This window comes from Salminus brasiliensis, chromosome 7, assembly GCF_030463535.1.
Source record: "Salminus brasiliensis chromosome 7, fSalBra1.hap2, whole genome shotgun sequence".
Classification (NCBI taxonomy): Eukaryota; Metazoa; Chordata; class Actinopteri; order Characiformes; family Bryconidae; genus Salminus; species Salminus brasiliensis.
In genome coordinates, this window is record NC_132884.1 from 38014222 (window position 1) to 38034231 (window position 20010).

At 38.9% G+C, this 20010-nt stretch overlaps 1 protein-coding gene across 1 annotated transcript; it reads right to left on the minus strand.

Annotated features, from left to right (window-relative positions):
- Window positions 1-1184: 1184 nt before the first annotated feature.
- LOC140559626 (uncharacterized) lies at window positions 1185-18223 on the minus strand. Its single transcript, XM_072683172.1, has 14 exons — window positions 18177-18223; window positions 16433-16447; window positions 11636-11775; window positions 11423-11536; window positions 10972-11115; window positions 9149-9259; window positions 8441-8605; window positions 7708-7793; window positions 6100-6267; window positions 5649-5761; window positions 4768-4876; window positions 4513-4611; window positions 4108-4279; window positions 1185-2569 (listed from the first exon to the last, which is right to left on the minus strand). Exons 1-14 carry the CDS (start codon window positions 18221-18223, stop codon window positions 2436-2438), a joined length of 1617 nt encoding a protein of 538 aa, XP_072539273.1. The 3' UTR covers window positions 1185-2435.
- Window positions 18224-20010: the final 1787 nt, after the last annotated feature.

The following is a 20010-nucleotide window of genomic DNA, read 5'->3' on the forward strand; positions in this document are numbered from 1 at the left end:
ACTGTCTGATTTAACTAGGACTGTGTAAATGCAAAAATCTGGCAATACGCTGTTTGTCACGGGGGTTATGATTCAATGTATTGTTTTACATTACAATATATTCAGAACAGCTGTATAACATATGTATAAAAACTCGGGGTTTTAAACACAACACAGAATGAACCACTGTCTGACACATTTGTTTATATTTTCTAATTTATCAATTTTTTTTACGGCTCTTTTGGCTTTTTGGACTTTTATTTTGCTTTTCTGCATTTTTCTATTATTTTATGATTATTTGGAATCCTTTTGGGTTCGGAAATTATTTGGACTTTTATTTAGCTTTGGAATTCTTAGGGCTTTTATTCTGCTTTTTGGGCTTTTTTTTATTTTATAAGTCTTTGAGATGTAAGCTCAATCTACATATACAAATGAACAAATGAATGCATCAAAATATCTACAAATACGTTCTTAGAGTGTTGAAATTGTTGAATTTTGATCAAAATAAGAAATATGATTTCACCTGCCATGGTATCACTGTTAAGGTGTATGGCTAATTGCTAACTGGACTCTAAATGTTCTCTATTTATTCCAAAATACATTAAAAACTATTTTTACACTTTTTAAATAGTGAGTTCTTTGAGGGTTCTTTAGGAAAGCCAACAGTTATATATAGTCTAGCTCATAGACAGCACAAATGACAGCTTCATCTGGTTCTGTCTCTGGTTAAATGGTTCTTCTCAATGTTGGAAAACTTATTGCATATGTTCCTTTAAAGAACCTTTTAAAAATGGGTCTATATTTCACCACATGGATTCCACAATTGTTATGTGCCAAAAACCTCTTTTCAATACTGAATATGTGAAAAGTGTGTAAAATCTTCTGTATATGGTTCTTCATGGTTCACCAAAAGGGTTCCACTATTGATACACACAAGATACCTTTTTTATAATAATGTATTTTTGCAGGTAAACTAGTCATTAAAATAAATACTGCGTTCCTGAGAATTGATACAGTATTGCAAAACATAGTATTGCGATACTTCGATATCAATGTTTTCTTACACCCCTAATTTGAACAGGTCTGGAATCAGTATTTATGGACAACCCTTGGTAAAAAGGATCAAGTAATGTAATAGAAAGGAAAGGAAATAGAAATTCTTTATGCAAGCATTTTTATTCCATGCCAAATTACTGCTACTCCTAACATTTACAGTATATCCTTCTTCCATTTAAACTACGTATGGACAAGAGGATGATGTTTCTTTGACAATCTGGATCTCATATAAATGACAATGACCCAAACAAGGCTACAATGAAATATAAAAGGCAATCAACACAAAACAAAGAAACCAAAAAAGAGAAAGAAATTTCACTATTACAACAAAAGTGGTACAAAGGGATATTTCTGGTAATGATGAGACTTATGTTTTTGGGCATGTGCAAAAATCTGAAGAAACAAAGAAGAGAATATAGATGAACATCGATTCACAGTTTATCCAACATATCCATGCAAACATGACACACACATACACACACACACAGAGGGAAACACAATGCCAAAGTAACATTTATGGCAAGAAAAAAAAAATCATAGTAAAAATTTATTTAGAGACTTGAAAAGCATCTTAAACGGAGACCAAACAGAGAGTTATCACAAACCGTAAGAATCCTCATTGCATGTGTATATTATTCTGTACTGTGTTTATATGTACTGTACTCTATATCAGCAGAGGGGTTATTAGAATGGCTGGGCAATATGACGATATTTTATCGTATCATGATACATTTTGTTGTTGTGATTCACAATATTCTTTTCTCAGCATATTGAGGATGTTATCACTGCTTAAAGAACATTGATCAACTGCACCTTTCACTACAAGCAGTGTAATTAGTCTCATGTAATTGGATGGAATGCAGCACTGAATACAAATCACTGTACTCAGTATGGGAGAGTATTTGAACAGTAGTTTTTAGGAATCTGTTACTACTGATGCATTTTTTAGGATCACGTGTATCACGATTAATATCATGTCCCGTAAATAATGTCTTTAAATATCGCGGTTTAATATTTTTGTCATGTCGCCCAGCCTTGTTATTGTTATTAACACATGAAAGAAGTTTTGTTATCTTGATATCTTGATCTAAATATCTACAGTATGCAGTTTCCTGATGTAATCCTAATGTAGGCTTCTTTCCAAATTAGGACATCCCCTACCCCCAAAACAATGATGCCAAAGGAAATCACACTTCCCTCATTTTATCCTTCTCACTCAACACAAAACATGGCATGAGAAACCTCAACAAGGCCCTGCTCATATTCTGTGAAGCATGGCAGTTTTGAACTTTGAGGCTTTTCCAGGACATCTTTACTACACTCTCATTCACAGACATATGGCTCCCCGAGCTTCTGTGCTTTCTAGTACTGCGTTGAAGGCCGAGCACCACTGGAGTTGTTTACTCACAGGCGATTTTGCCATCGAAGCTGGAGAGGGCTATAGCAAAAGCCTGCACCGCGCACAGAGGGTAGTTATAGTCCAGAGTGAAGGCATCGTCAGCAACTCTTCCAAACTGCATCACAATGTAGTCCGCTGCAATCACATGACATGCATCTGGAGTCAAATTTGGATACACTACATTTACTGTCACATCACCGTTTACATGCTGACGCAGCAGAGGTTATGTTAGTACAGAGGACTAGAGCTGGAGTATCTAGAACGTCCTCTAAGCACTTTTACTGGTAATGCAATACTTTAATAATATCTTTGCAAGCTTAATTATCTAGAATAAGACAATGCAACATTTCTTGCATAATGCATGATTTATATTTTTGTTTTGGGCCTTTTAGGATCTTTTATTTTGCTTTTTTGGAATCCTTTTGGTTTCTGGAATTATTTGGACATTTATATAAGTTTGGAATTTCTAGGGCTCTTTGGGCTTTTTGGACTTTTATTTTGCTTTTTGGGCTTTTTTTTATTTCATGAGTCTTTCTAGGTGCCTTTATTTAGAATTGTTAGGATCCTTTAGGGTTCAGGAAATATTTGGACATTTACATAGCTTTGAAATTTTTAGGGCTCTTTGAGCTTTTATTTAGCTTTTTTATGAGCTTTTTTATTATTTAATCTTTCTGGGTGCTTTGATATTGCTTTGAGATGTAAGCTCAACATATAAAAATGAATGATTTGAATAAATAAAAATATTATTTTTTAAACAAGACATACGATTTTACTTGCCACGGTATCACTGTTAAGGCATATGGCTGACTGCTAACGGTTCTGAAAGTGTTCTCTGTACATTCCAAAATACATTTACACCCTTAAAAGGGGTTCTTTAAGGGTTCTTTTGGAAAACAGTTATATATAGAACCACGACAAGTTCTCAATGTATATGGTCCTTTAAATGGCCTTTTAAAAATAGGTCCATATTTCACCAAATGGGTTCCACTATTGTTATGTGCCAAGGAACCTTTTGCGAAAAGTGTGTAGATCCTCCTGTATATGGTTTATGGTATAATGGTATAAGGTTTCATTAAAAACAGGTTCTAAAAAGCATCAAAAGGGTTCCACTACTGTTAAGTGTTAAGGAACCTCTTTTTCGTACAATATAGAACATTTTTGCTAAATGTTTATGGAACTTTCTGTGTATATATATATATATATATATATATAATTTCTTTTAAATAATCATTACTTAAGGGTTCCACTACTGTTATGTGCTAAGGAAACTCTTCAATATTATGCACAAATCAGGACATTATTTGCTAAATGTATGTAGAACCTTTAAAAAGAATCATTAAAAATGTTCTATACAGCACCAAAAGGGTTCCACTATTGTTACGTGCAAATGTACCACTTTTAAATATGAATATCTTTACTAAAACTTTTAAAGAACAATGGGTTTTACTATTATTATGTGCCAAGGAACCTTTTTACAACACTATATTAGACTATTTCGAGAAATGTATGTAGATCCTTCTGTATATGGTTCTTTAAAGAACCTTTTTAAAAATGTTCTAGGTTCTAAATAGCACCTAAAGGATCCACAATGACCCAAGAACCCTTCTTTTAAAGGGGTGCATTGCTGTAATGTCTCAAAAACAGAGAAAGAGAAAGGTCTGAGTTCTGCTTACGGTCTTTGTTGTGAACAATCTGGAAGTTCTTGATGGAGGCTTGTGTGACCCTGCCGTTGAAGTTCAGTACATGAGATGATGTCTCCTCGTTCCACACGGGTGTCTTGTTGCGCAGCTCTATCAGGTTCTCCATATTTCTGTTCTGGTGGCGAATCAGAAGGCCATCGTTGTCCTGTAGAGAAAAGACAAGACAACTCAAGTTCTGAAGTGTGTTTGAATGACAGAACACCAGGTAGGTCACATATCTCTCAACTTCTCTGTCTGCTGGGATCTCTGGATTGGATTTACTGCACATGCTGTACGGGTTGAAGACAGCAGGGGGCAGTGGATATCTGAGGCACAGTGAGAAATCCCATTCAGCCCACTGTAGGAGGACCATGTGTCTTTAAGCTGTGTTGTGCTTACACTGCGTGGTCGTATGGGTACTCGCTCTCCGTCCTTGTTCATGCCGGGGATAATGACAGTCATTCTTCTTGGACCTTTCATCCCTAGCACGTTGGTCTCCTGGAAACCAACCAAAGGAAAGACAGATATAGTGTTCAGTCCCGGGGACAGGAAAGCATTTCACAACTCACATTATATACTGATCTATTTTAATTAGCATTTGTAATCAGGGCTGACTAGGCCATCAGATGAGTTAAGGAGACTTAAAAGTCTTACATAGATAATGCCCGCTAACTCCTGCCTTGCATTCGACATGTCTGGAAGGGCTCGGTCCGGGTGCAGCGCATTATCGAACACGGTGAATTTAGTGCCCATCAAATTGGACCTGAAACAACAGTCATCCATGATTAAAGCACAGCAACTGGCCAGCCTGCATACATTCATACAATTCCTATTAAATTATTTTATTCAATATAGTTAGCTGGGGGAGATGCACCTACTACACCTCCTATAAGACAGTAGTTTTGGGTAGGAATGTGCCGGTTCAGGCATATTTGAATGGATCGGGTATCGGCTATTTTAATCCAAATGCAGTTTCGAGTCTTTACTGCAGAAGCTCCAGATCCCATCAGAACAGATGCAGGTAACATAAATCCAGTAAAAAGGAGGAACAAGAGCTTCTCATTCTGAAGAAAGTAGTGAGATCTTGTCAGTGAGCTCGTCTGAAGAACAGAGCTCGGTTCCTCCAGGGTTCTCCTGGATGCCCCCCAGTCCAGCCAGCACAGCATGGAGGATGTGTTCAACTCCATCAGCAGCAGCAGCAGCAGCAGCTCACCTGATTTACCATCATTAAGCCCTGATTTACCACCAAACCAGGTCTTGATATGAGGAGAACTCAAAATAATACTAGACTCCATGAGTGATGGAAACCGGAATGTTATTAGTGTTTATTTTAATAGGAAATGAACACTTACTGCCCGGATAAGGAGGACATAATGAGAGCTTCATAAATGACTAGATATAGAAGGATAACACCACAGAAATCATATTGTATTGTGCTTCTCGTAAGGTTAAAGAACTGTTGGCGTGTGCTGAGGTCAGCAGTAGTGAGCTACTGACCTCCCGCAAACTCGCTTACAGTAACAAAGACTACTTACCTTAGCTTCCCTATGAAGTTCTCCCCCCCTCTGGAGAGATCAGTGGGGTCAACTGAGATCAAGTAGTTGGACGTTGTGCTCTTCTTGCGTTTCCTCCCAGCCAGCAGAAAGACCTGCTTGTAAAAAGCAATGAAAAGATTAAAGTGAGTGAGATCTGAAGCATTTGGAAAACCAAGCCCAACCTAAACAATCATCTTTAACAAACTTATCCATATTTCTATATTTATCAAGAACTTCAGAAGAAGAACCCTGAACTCAATGTCAGGTCCCACCCTATTCAGAAATCAAGTAGTCTCATTCAGTCCTATATATATAAGTTGGATGTTTATGTTTACTCTGAGAAATTTTGGCTTCACCAAACTTGACCAAGCTAATCCTCTTTTCCCCAAAGTGACAGGATCTTACACAATGGCCCAAACTGCTGACTACAAGACCATACGGTCTGGCTGACCTTCTTTTCATTGTCTAGGTGGAGGTAGTAGGTGGGATAAAGGCCCCGGTCCATGCCTCTCTTGTCTCGGGTCACTTTGCATTTCACTGTGACTCCCTGCTGTGCAGGCTGAAGCACAAACTCCTCCAGGTCGTCAAACTCAATGACCGGGGAAGGCGCCCGCTCCTCCTGTAAAGTTTCAGAAAGAGACAGTGCTTTCATACCTCAGGCTCACTGTACAAAAAAGTCAGGCCAACCTGAAATGATAAAGCATCTCAGTTTGGCCAACCATACACATTAAGGTGAGCCTCAGTAAATCTGATCCGCAGCTGAAACTGATTAAATACTGTGTAAGATGTTTAGTCTGTGGCTCCTCCTCCTCCTCCTCCTCCTCAGTCTGTTTACAGTTAGAACTTCCTCTATCACATGTGCAGACCTGCCCACGTTTCTGTGCTTTAACCTCTTCTGTCTGATGTTCTAGTTTTTGGCGGGCTGTGTCCCAAACCACGCAGTACCACACTAACACCACTGCTTCTAGCCAGCTTTAACGAACGCCATTCCATGAACTGATTAGCATGTCTACATTATCAGAAATGTGGTTTAATACTGATATCAAGACGACATGATTTAATATTTTAATAGTTATCACAACAACAAAGACAACCATATACACCATTTGTGTCTGACACAAATGGTGTATATGGTTGTCTTTGTTTTTGTGGTGGGCAGCCTTTGCTGTTACGCTTGGGAAGCAAAGAAGATGAAGGGCCTGCTCAAGGGCCCAACAGCAGCAACTTTCAGAGCCTCCGAGTAATATGTCTGTGTTAATATGTCTGTGTCTGTGTTACCTTCTGGCTCTCTCCTTTTAGTTAGGCTGATATAGTCAGACCTGCCGGAGTCGTCAGACACATTCTGATACTGCCCTCTATAAAATTCCTTTTAGAACTAACTTTCTCTTTTTACCTTCTCTGAGTAAATGGCCACCCAGATTGCCCGCTGAGGTCCCCTCTACCTGCGTCCAACCAGCAGGCCCCCCACCCACCACCACCCACAGCAGACCAGCGGCACATCCTCCTACCACTGCTACCTGTTTAATGACCATGTTAAAACCTAAATGGACTGTGCCACTATTAATATTACCACTATTAACTATCTGCTGTATCTGGTTTGGTCATTTTTATCATTAATGTTTAAATAGTCTGGCCAGAGGAGGATGGGTCCCCCTTGTGAGTCTTAGTTCCTCCTAAGGTTTCTTCCTCCAGCTCTGAGGGAGTTTTTCCTTGCCACTGTTATTTTCTTCTTTCTTCTTTGTCTCTGTCTTTTATTAATTACTAATTATGTAAAGCTGCTTTGTGACGACAACAGTTGTAAAAAGCTATACAAATAGATCTGACTTGACTTGACTTGACTAATACGGGCTTCATACATCACCTTTTTTCCCAAACCAGGACTAAAATCTAGTAATGCATCATTTCTTGTCTGGTTGGGACTGAGGGAACTGGACTACAAGTATAAACGCATTGTAAGCATTTATCTTTGCTTGTAACTCCTATGTGGAGCAGCAGAGCTCTCTTTGTTCAGTAATCGAAAGGTAAGTTACCATGTGCCAGTGCTGAAGCCCTACTGTACCTTTTTGCCCTTTTTTCCTTTTCCCTTTTTCTTCTTCTGTGTCACCTCAGAGTCGGAGTCATCACTTTCCTCTGCTTTTGCAGGACCTGAGGTAAAATACAAAGATGCAATAAACATTTAGATAGCACATCAGGTCACTCATGCTTCTTATGGAAAGCTAACCAGTGGGGGACAAAGTTGGATGAACGTCAGTCTGACGTTTTGGTTTTAGTCCGGTTAAATTGGTTAAATAGTTTGCACTATTGGTGCAATTTGTTTGAGCAGGTGTGAATACATTAATCACTCTCGGACATGGACCAAGACAATCACACAGAGCCCCTGTGCGAGCATGTGGTCTTGGTCAAGTCCCAAGCAAACTCTGGACGGGTTTGTTTGCGGTCAGAACATGCTCTGATCTCAAATTAACCCAATTATCAGGTGTACTCCTCAGGTTTGAGCTAAACGAATCCCACAGCCAGGTATTAAGCAGGTATACCACCCAGATAATTAACGCTACTACAGCTATGAACAGACACCATCTATGCTGCTGCTCCATGGTAAACAGCACAGAAATCTGCACTAGTCCAGAATACAGGACCTTCTTCCTGAATTTGCTTTCTTACTCCTGCCCGAAACAGGGCTGACCAAACTCGCTAACTGGTTCGGACCACAGCAAACCAGCTTGAGGTGTAAAACACCTTAAATCTAAATGGTCTACTAATGAATCTCTAGCAAACACAAGTCCAGAACTCACTTTTGGACTTCTTGGACTTTTTGTCCTTGTCCTTGTCTTTGTCCTTGTCCTTCTCTTTGTCTCCACCAGTCTGGAACATGGAGGCCGGGTTTGAGCTGCTCTTCTTCTTGCTCTTGCTGCTTTTGCTCTCTGCCTCACTCTCCTCCTCACTCTCGGACTTGGCAGCTGATGCCAGTCATACATCACATTGCCATGCAACAGACAGCAAAACAATCAATGGGTCATCACATTTACCAAGAAGAAAAGTGCATTAGCCGGTGAAGGTGACTACTGAAAGCATGAAGTCCTGTTCTGTTAGTAGGTACTGACCACTGCATACCAAGAACACCCCACAATGTTTTTGAGCCGGATGTTTTGGAGATGATCTGACCCAGTGTGACCTTAGATCCTTATGCTTGACCATTTTTACTGCTTTTAACGCATTACCTTAATCACTGCAGCTGCCTAATATGTAGATCCCACCCCTTGACAGATGATGAAGATAGTCAATGTTGTTCACAATACCTATCAGTAGTGCTAAAGGTTTGGCTGATTGGTGTATGACACTGCATATTTGCAGTTATAGTAACCTACCTGTTGACTATGCACATTCAAACAAGTCCAAGTGGTTCTTTAATAGCATTGCTCACAGAACCATTACTAGCACATTTTAGGTGTGCACTAGTGTAGGTATAAAAGTAAATTCAGTCAATACAGATCAATACTGACCTTTCTTTTTACTCTTGGGTTCAGGCTTGTCTCCATTTATCTGGAACATAGAAGCTGGCTCCTTCTTTTTGGTTTTGGACTTTGCTTTACTGTCTTTGTCTTCTTTGTCTTCTAAACATTCACATAATGAACAAGTAAACACACAAGCAACAAGGTTTCTATACACACAGCTTCAATTAGAGACTTAGACTTAGCAGAAACATCTGAATCAGATATCGAAAGAGGAACCAAGAATGAATCCTCTCGCACTGTGTGATGTGATTTTATGGGCGGTGTGTTTGTTGGAGTAGACTGACTATAATAGCCTACTTTTAGAAACACATCAATGCATTCTGCTACTTAAGGTTGCTCCCATTGCTGACACTGATTGCCTAGTCCCTGTAGAGAATAGATTAGGACTTTCTGAAGCAGATAAACATAAACCTATTGGCACCATGCTGCCTAATGCCAGGTATGAGCTAAACGGGTTTAAACCCCCCAGCATTGAGCTCTGGAATGATGGCTGGTGCTCCATCCAATATTTGTGGGATGAGTTGGGGATGATGAGATGGGGTGGTAATAATCTAACATCCTGACCTGACTAACACTCTTGTAGCTAAATGTAATCAAATCCTCATAGCAGTGTTTCCAAATCTAGTAGAAAGTCTTCTTCCCTGGACAGTAGAGACAGTTACTCCAACAAAAGCAGAATAAACTAATTTAAATATCCTTGATTTCAGTGGAAACAATGAATAAGCAGGTGTCCCAATACTTGTGTCCATGTTTGTGTATTGCTGGAGATTTCACATTAGCACATTAGCTCCTTTTACTGAGGCAGAAATTCTTGTTTTCAACTTTATTAAGTGCCATTGAGTGTCTTTTAACCCTTGTTTTGTCTAAAGGGTAAAAATCACCCGCCATCATGTTTGACAGCAGAAAAAAATAATCTTTTTAAGCTTTAAATTAAATGACTTTTGCTAGAGTGAATTAGAGAAAGAGAAACACTGCCGTCAGTCATACTTTCATGAAAGCTATACAATAGCAGGGTGCGTTGATTAACTTTCAGGGCATTTTGACCATTAAGACGAGTGTAGTATATAAAATGTCAATGGGTAATGACCTATAACCAGAGTCATCCAAGTGACTTTACATCACTAGGACATTTCCTGCTCTGTTAAAGTCTCTGACATTGTGGGCTGGAGTCTTCCCATGTCAGCTGCTGGACTGACTGTACTTAGCACCTCTGAGGCCTCTTCCCCCACTCATTATGACTCTATCTGGGCCAGCTAAGTGACTTTACAGCCTTGGTCTGGGGAGTGTTTTTCCTGCTGTCTGCTCTAGAACTGGGTGTGTTGTTGTTTGTTGTAGTTTGTTTATTATTGATTAACATCCTTGGGTTTGAGTATTAGAAAGACTATATAAATCAAAATTATTAATACATTTGATTGTGTTTACTGTAGAGTGGGGTTTTACAGTGGGGTGGGTGAATGCAGAAACGTCCACAAACGGCTAGACCAGCAACAGCAATGTGGTCATTTTCTAGAAGAAAACTGATTAACGAGATTAAAACATGCTCACCCTCCCCCAAAACCGGAGGACTGGCTCCAGAAACAGCGTGTCCAAGGATATCAAGGCTAGCCTAATCCTATTACGCAGCCGAAAGCCTAGTCCGGCACATGTGCTTTCCAGATTATATCCTTCCATTCTCATTATAAAAGCACACCAAGGCTGTAAAATCCAAGCCTCATCACATCTGGACACTTTAAATGCATCATGGGAGCTGATTATATTGAAAACAGTGGTGAAGGAGTCATTAACACAGACTGAGTGTATGTGGAGTTCACCTTTAGATTTTGATTTCTTGTCTTTTTCTTTTTCCTTTCCATCTGAACTGTCCTTTGAGGGCTTTTTTTTCGTCTTCTTCTGGGGGGTAGGCTCTTCTTCTTCTTCCTCGTCGTCCTCATCTTCGTCATCGTCTTCAGTTGAGCCTAAAAGCACATCAGATTCACCCAAATTTACAAAACCAAATAACTGAAAGTACTGCACTCTGCTTAACCTCTGCTTAAGACCCTGTATGTAAGCCCACACTTCTTCTCTTACCCATAATATAATTAACATCAGTTTCATTGGCCCTATAATAGAACCCTGTGGGACTCCACAAGGTATGCCAAACTAAACAATTACAAATCAATAACCTGTTTCTGTTTCATGAAGATTTACACCCGAATGATGGACCTATACCTGTAGGGGTTAATAACACATATGTGTTCTGGTATTATACGTGAGGGAACTCACTCTTCTTCTTCTTTGGGGCACTTTTGGCTTTCTTTTTTGGTTCTGCTTTTTCTTTCGGTGGTGACTCCTTTTCTTTCTCCTTCTCTGTTTTCTTTTTTTTCACCTTCTCACCATCTGTTTTGGGTTTTTTTTTGTGTAAAAGTTAGTTGTTCATGCTTCAGAGTATTGACACAATAATTGTAATAGTACTGCGCACACCAAACTCGACCTTACTCTGAGTGGCAGGGCTGCCCTCTGTCGACAGGTCTCCATTTTTCTTACTCTTCGTCTTTTTAGGTTTCGCTTCTGTTCCATTGGTCTCTGCTGGGATAGACTCTGCCTTCTTCTTCTTTACGGGCTTCTGTTGATGTACGCTGATGAGTAGAGTGAGAGCGATCCATCAGTGATGGAGCATTAATGAATGAATTAATTAGATTTAGCACATTTCTGTTCAAATGTTATGCTTAATGAATCGTAGAACAGAGAAGATTTAAAACTTACCATTTAAAAGAACAACAAATGCAGCAGTAAGAGATAAACAAGAGAATTTACAATTATGAACTTATTATATATATATTTTTTTTTTACCTTCACAGAGCAGAATGATCTGTTGATAATATCCATCGTTTGCAGGAATACAAATTCAAAAGGCCCTTATTGTGTTTTTTGTATTTTTTATTTTGTTCCCTCAGGCCCACTTGTAAGATTATAAATAATACTTATAATACTTATAAGTAAAAAAACAAAACCCTGTAATTTGAAATGGCCATTTTCAATCCCAATATTCTGTTCATGCTACTGGAGGATATTTGTAAATGTTTTGGTTTTCATTTCAATTACATGAACCAGAAAAACTGAGGAGCGAACAGCATGTTTTGCCATGTTGTTTACACACATAGCAAACTACATAATAAGTAATATGTTTTCTATAATGAGCCCTGAGAAAGATGTATAATGGTTTTGTTGTAAGTATTTCTAAGTAATGTAATGTAAGTATTTATTTATAATCTGAAATAATGGTCATATATAAAAAGTCATATATATTTGCAGTTTTTCCATTTTTGCAGTCTCATTACCTAGCATACAGGTGCCACAAAATGATACCATAGAAGTATGAGATGAATCCATTGAATGGGCCTTTAGGAAACTAAAAGTAGTTCTGCTGAGGCATTGCTAGAAGAACCCTGAGTGGCACCCTGTTCTTTTCTATTCCGTTTTCCTATTTTTCTATGAAGGTCCATTTAAATGAGTGCAATCGAGAAAGACAATATGCAAATGGATCATTCACTGGTATATAACAGATGGAATATAACAGAACTATTAAACTGGCCTTCAGGGAACCAGAAATGGTTCTTCTGTGGTTTTGCTCAAAGAACCTTTTGTGGTAACTTTATTTGTGTGTAAAAAGTATGAAAAAATATAAAAAAGAATGTTCAGATGACAGATAACCCTCAAATGTAGCAGCTTCTCACTCCCATTTTAAGAAGCATGACCCTTAAAATAAAACAATACGACATACTTGAATTAAAGTCACAACCCAAAACAAGCTTTAGCTTCTCTTGAATGGTTACATGAGGGTGCCACTATTTTCACTCTTTTGCTCAGCTGAAGCTCACACTGTAGCAGAGCATAGCTACCTTACACAACTTGCCCTGTTTCTGACATGAGTGATTAGTCAGTCATGGAAAACACATTGCATCACTAGCACACATAATGCACTAACCCGCCTTCACGCCAAGTTCTCACACAGGAGGTTTGGATTGAGTAAACCCACACCAGTCAGTTCTGGATTGTTCCCAGACATTTCAACAATATTTATGTGAACACAACAGTGAGAATGATCTACAGTATACATCTATTTAGTATCACAGTAAAATCTGCTGAGCTGTGATAAATCATCACCTTAGGAGTCCACTTTCACCCCTCGAACCCTCTCAACTTCAACTGTAAGGCCTTTTATTCAGTGTCCACTATGAATTATTTAGGATCCACTGTGATTTCTGTTGTATTGACTATGAACTATTCATTATCTACTATCATAAAGTCATAAATCATAAAGTCTCCATTGTGATTTATTCAGCATCCACTATGAATTATTTAGTACCCACAATGAATTCAATCAGTAACTATTCTGAATTATTTGGCAATGGGTAATTAGTATCCACTATGAATGATTCAGTGTTCACAATAAAATTATTCAATAATTATTCTGAACTATTCAGTATCCACTATGAATTATTCAGTAACTAATACGAATGGTTCAGTATTCACTGTGATTTATTCAGTAACCATTACGGACTATTTAGGATATACTATGAAATTTTCAATGTCCACTAAGAGTTATTCAGTATCCACTATGAATTATTCAGCCTCCACAATAAATTAATTCAGTAATTATTCAACATATTCAGTATTTACTCTGAACTATTCAGTATACACTATGAATTATTTGATACTAATATGAATGATTTAGTATTCCCCTAGTATTAGTATTCCCCTAAGTTGTTCAGTATATACTATAAATTATTCAGTGTCCGCTTTAAATTATTCAGTATCTACTATGAATTATTTAGTATGTACTACGGACTATTCAGTGTCCACTTTGAATTATCCAGTGTGCACTATAAATTATTCAGTATCTACTACAAATTATTTAGTATGTACTACAGACTATTCTTTATTCACTATGAATTATTCAATAACTAATATGAATGATTTAGTATTCCCTGTCATTTATTCAGTCTCCTCTAAGTTGTTCAGTGTCCACTATGAATTATTCATTGCCCTCTTTGAATTATTCAGTATCTACTATAAATTATTCAGTATATACTATAAATTATTCAGTATCTACTATAAATTATTCAGTATCTACTACAGACTATTCAGTGTCCACTTTGAATTATTCACTGTCCACTATAAAGTATTCAGTGTCTGCTATGAATTATTCAACATCCACAATGAAATAACCCAGTATGTACTCAGAACTATTCAGTTTTCACTATGAATTATTCAGTAACTAATACGAATTATTCAGTATTTACTGTATCTTTGGTAAAAATGTCAACGCAACTCACTACAGTTTTGTTCACTGGTGATTTTTTTGGCGATCTAAACCAGCAAATTCCCAGTTCTTCTTTTGGGTATCGGCTAACCTCTTGTGGTTTGTAGTCTAAGTATGAGAAAACCTTTCTCTCTTTCTCTCTCTCTCTCTCTCTCTTTCAGAAGGAGGTCACTATAAGCCTGGCACAGTGTAACACTGGCTGTCTATGAGCGTCTGCATGTCAGATCCACTTAAGAGGCCATTAGAGCAGTGCTATTAATACTCTCACCTCCGCCAATCTCCTGTGTGTAGGAGACAGCCACAACCCTTATTTAACCAAGCTGTCATGAACGTAGGAGTGGGTGATACTGCAAAATTTATAGAAATGCTGCAAGACATTGTCACGATCAGCAGTATGCATCCCAGTATTGAATGTATCTGAACTTGGTAAGTTCAAGATCTACAAACAATATCATCATATTTCCCAGCCCTACATAAAACCAACTCAGTACCAATGGATGTAAAACACTATTCTTACCACTCCTATATGATTTTTATACAAACTGTTAAAAGCAAAGGTGCTTCAAATGGTTCTTACATTACTGTAGATACTCTTTTTCTATTAATATAATGCTTGAACTGCTGATGTTAAAAGCAACAACCTGCTGTCCAACCCTGATGTGTCCAACTAAAAAAGCACATATTGTGCAGTAATTCTGAGTATTTATACTTTATATTGTGATACATTATAATATTATAATTGTATTTAAACCTTGATATAAGTATACGTATAAGTATATGTCCTGACGATGGCCTGAGAACTTACAAGATCATTGGAATCAGACTTTAGACATAAGAGTGTTTCACCTCCTTAAAACATCCTGGTCTTGTAGAAACTGAAGTACTGGATTATGCAGACCTACATGATTCCAATGGACAATTATTGACATAAACGTTGCTTAGGGTGAAATGTAGCGTCAAGCATTTCACTTTCCCTAAGATGATCCTAACATGTGGCCTTTTAACAGTAAATAAAAAAAGAGAGTAAAAAAAAAAAAAAAAAAAAAAAATATATATATATATATATATATATATGTGTGTGTGTGTGTGTCCTGATAAAATATAAATCAGCAACATTAGTCCAGCATCTGTGCTTTGCTGTTATAAAAACTTCTAAGTTAAACCTGATCCTACTGTATTAAAATAAATACCATTTTCTTAGTACAACTCAACAGCGATTCTGGTCCACGTTCACTCCTTCGTCTTTCCAACTCAGCCAACTCAATCCACCCTTAACACACTCTGTTCTAGCACAAGAACCAAGAAAACCCACCTCCAAATTTCACAGCAACCCATGCAAACTTACCTTGTCAGTTGACATGCTTTCAGCTTCACCAAATAGTGAGTTCCAAAAGCTCTGTGGCTACTCTAAGGCCTAGAATACGGTGATAGTCTACAGACTGGAAGCTCTAATCTAGTGCGAGAAAGTGTGGAGCTTTGCTCAATGAATCACCATCAGCAGAAAGTTGCTAAGAGGATTTTCCCACTGACCCATCTGTTGCACTGACACGTCAACCTGACAAGCCAACTTAGGTGAGAGGGAGGGCTGTCCAGCACCAAGGGACTGGTTTTATATAGCTCTCACAGATCTGTTCACAGATCAGTTGGCTTCAGTTTCTGTTGGATGTCATTGTGGTTTCTGATGAGGGATTGGTTTATGAACGATCCAAGATCAGGTATATAAAGAGACCAGTTGTAAAGAGTCCGATGTAGCCGGGTACAGGTAATGCACAACCTAGCTCCCCGCTATCTCCCAAATCTGCTGAAATGACTCAGACATACACCTCAATAGCAATTACGTCAGGATAAGACATGAGCAAGGAGATTAATCTGTTTCACTAGTGTGGTGCACATGTTTTACATGGATTTGTAAAAACTCAGATGCCAAAGAGAGATGTGAACTCACCTGATGTTGTCCATTATAAGGTGACATGTCATCATGAAGTCTACGGGGTGAGAAAGAAACGAGAAAGAAATGAGAAAGAATGACCATAATTTCAGCTAAAAGCTATGCTACAAAGGCTAAAAGGCTACAATACAGCAAGATGATTGGGTATTGATCAGTGGACTTTACTGACCACTCTGGTTGACCAGTCTGGCTAAAGCAAGAACATTAAATTTGATAGTGCCTCCAAACCTGATGGCAACTGTCAAATCTCAAGCCCTTCAATCTTCGAGTACAGCTCAGCTTGACCCATCATCCCTGAAGACGTATGAAAGTTGCATGCATCTAGACTCTTCTCTGTCCTAGAGCCGAGGTGGTGGAACAAACGCCAGGGTCTCTGACCAGCTCTGCTGGTTGCCTTCTAACGCAGACTGAAGACCATCTCTTTCAAGAGCACTTAATTCACGCTAATCTTGTCTCACGCTAAATTTATTAGAAGCCTGTGATTGCACTCAAGTCTCACTCATATGACATATATTTATGGCATTTAGCTGACACTCTTATCCAGAGTGACTTACAAGGTCACTCATATCACAGAGGATGGCCAATTAGTGTTAGGAATCTTGCCCAAGGACAAGGACTTGTAGCACAGCATAGTCACCCAGACCAGGAATCGAACCCCAGCCTCCCACATGGTGTGGTAGCTCAGTGGCAGGCAGTGGTGTTATCTGTTGCACCACACCAACCTGTAGCTGTTGAGTGTTGTGCATCATTGTATTTAGGCATCAGTACTGACTGTTGGATTTGGTGGTATCTAAGCTTAGATGTATCTTTGGACTCTCTGGAGGCTATTCACACTAATTCCAGAGTGGAAGGTAAACCACCTCTGGATAAAAGCATCTGCTAAATGCCATAAATGTAAATGCCCTGTCATTTTAGCAGACCATAACAGATATTAGAACTTGGATACCATCTAGAATATATATGCACTGCAATGGCAAAGTTCACCAAAAAAAAAAAAAAAAGTATTCGGACACCTGCTCAAACATTGTTTTCTCTGAAATCAAGGATATTAAAAAAGAGTGTTTCCTGCTTTTGCTGGAGTAACTGTCTCTACTGTCCAGGGAAAAAGACCTTCTACTGGATTTTGGAGGAGCATTGCTGTGAGGATTTGATTGCATTCAGCAAAAAGAGCATTAGTGAGGCCACAATGTTGGATAATCACCACTAACACATCATCCGTAAGTCCTCAACTCAAAAGTATTGGATGAAGCACCACCATTATTCCAACCCACAGTTCCACAACATTTTATTTTTACATATACATTTCTATATGATTTAATTAGTATATGGTATGTTTTATTGATTATATCCTTTGTAAGTGATATAATCTGGTACATGAGAAATTATTTGAAATGTTTAGCCACTAATTAAGGATAAATTTAACCTATAGCACCTGAAATGACCATGGCACTACCTGCAAACTGGGCCGATAGTTAGTTTCAACCCTTTTAACAAGCAAACACTATAAAACCTCAATAATAACAGTAATCTTGTATGGAACTCACACTGACACAATAGCAACCAAAGCACCATGAACAGATACTGAATTACTGAATTGGTTATACTAGTGGATCATCGTCATCATGCTGGTCATTCGGGTTTACCAAGGAGGTCATGAGGGTCATGCAACTACATAGTATGATCAATTGGAGAAGATATACATCAGAGCTGGCTTTGGGTGGAAAACAAAAGAACATTCACCAGAGATTTGAGGATAAAAGACTCACGTTTTCTCAGTCCAGACTTCTCTCAGAATCTCTTTCTGTAGAGGCATGGTCACTGCGGACAGCAGAAATCAGAAAGCAGTTACCAACGAACGAAAAAGCAGCTAATGCTACCAGTGAAGCTCCAGACACAACAACAGTCTGGTGTTGCTATACTATAACATTAAGTGGTATACAACAATCAGCCATAACATTAGTACCACCTCCTACTCCACAAGACCTCTGCTGGTGTCCTGTTGTATCTGGCAGCAAGATGTTAGCAGCAGATCCTTCCTTCCAAGTCCTGCAGGTTGTGAGGCTGTTGCCAATTCACCAGTTATCATTTCTTGGACCACTCTTGGAAGGTACTGACCACTGCATACCAGAACAACTCCACAGGACCTGCCTGATGTTTTGGAGATACCCAGTCGTCTAGCCGTCACAGTTTGTCCTTTGTCAGAGGTGCTCAGATTCTTGTGCTTGTCCTTTTTCCTGCTTTTAACACACCACCTACACCTACTGTTCACCTGCTGCCCAATATATCCACCTCTTGACCTCTTGATAGATAAAGGGGAATCGGTGTTTTTCACATCACCTGTCAGTGGTGCTAATGTTATGGCAGATTGTTATAGGAGTTAATACTGTACTACCTGTATTTCTAAAAACAAAAATCACACATTTTTTACAGCTCAGCAAAATATATTCTCCAACATGGCTGTGTACAAGTAACATCAAGTCCTCACTGTGAGAGCAAAACAAGTACACATGCATACACACGTCAACACTTACCACAAGTGGTCTGGTATGGATCTTAATTCACTGTCTGAGATGTTTACTTCCCATGTGCCCACTCTACTCTACTACTGCCAAATGCACACTTTGGCTGCCCACCATGGTAAAGCCCCCAGACTCCTAATAGGATTAATGTTGGAGACAAAAGACCCCACCTCCCCCTTTACAAAACATTTGTAACAGTGTAATCCCCACTGTTAGCCTCAGTGAAGCTAAACCACAGCTCCATCTGTGGAGCTCTGCCTTTGTGCCCAAACCCATACTATAGGCCTACACACACACCACTTACTCACATACCCCCCTCCTCTCTGTATAATTCAGGACAGCTGGACAGCAAAGTCTCCTCCCTACCACTAGGGGGTGATATACCCACAGATGTTTTGTGCAAGCAAATTACAGAGGCAATGTCTCTGAGGAAATGTGAAATGCTAAGAATTACAGTGAGATGGCGCTGTTCTCCACCTGTTAGCACACTATGATCCTAAGGAAAACTCCTGCTTGTGTTTCTCCAAGGCCTAACGTCCACACAGCACTTGGCAATGAGCCTAAGGAGGGCCAGTGAACTCTGGGGAGTCTAATGGACCTAGTCAAGTTCTTAAAGGGACAGTGCTGGGTCTAAAAGATGTGGTTTCGTGCTGAAGGGAGTGATGCACAGGGCCCAGTTTTTAAGAACCATATTCTTTGATCCACGGAGGCCGATTCTGCAATGTGAAAACAGGTGATTTAGTATTCTCTATGTTACAAAAATGTATATTGTAATATCATAATATATATAATATAATATATCTCGAATATTTGCTCTTCCTGCAAGCTAAAACAGTAAGAATCAACAATGTAAATGCATCCAAGCAAAGAGCAAAAATAAAAAAAGTAAAAAAAGAAAAAGAAGTCAGGCAAACATCTGAACTGCTCGTCTTTAGAGGCTGGTTACTGGTATCCAGGGCAGAGAGCAAACGCTAAACGAAGAGGAAGAGTCTGCTGTTTGCTTGACCTGTGAGTGTTGAAGCAGCGTGACTGTGAGGACATGAACTCACTCCACCAGATGAATCACACACACACACGGAGA

Bases quoted from the DNA above. Each gene is read 5' to 3' on its own strand.
- LOC140559626 (XM_072683172.1), bottom strand. From the start codon at position 18,223: ATGCCTCTACAGAAAGAGATTCTGAGAGAAGTCTGGACTGAGAAAAC. The intron at 9,260-10,971 runs GTGAACTCCACA...GTGAATGTTTAG, and splicing joins CAAGAAATCAAAATCTAAAG to AAGACAAAGAAGACAAAGAC. The intron at 8,606-9,148 runs GTCAGTATTGAT...GACTGGCATCAG, and splicing joins ACCCAAGAGTAAAAAGAAAG to CTGCCAAGTCCGAGAGTGAG.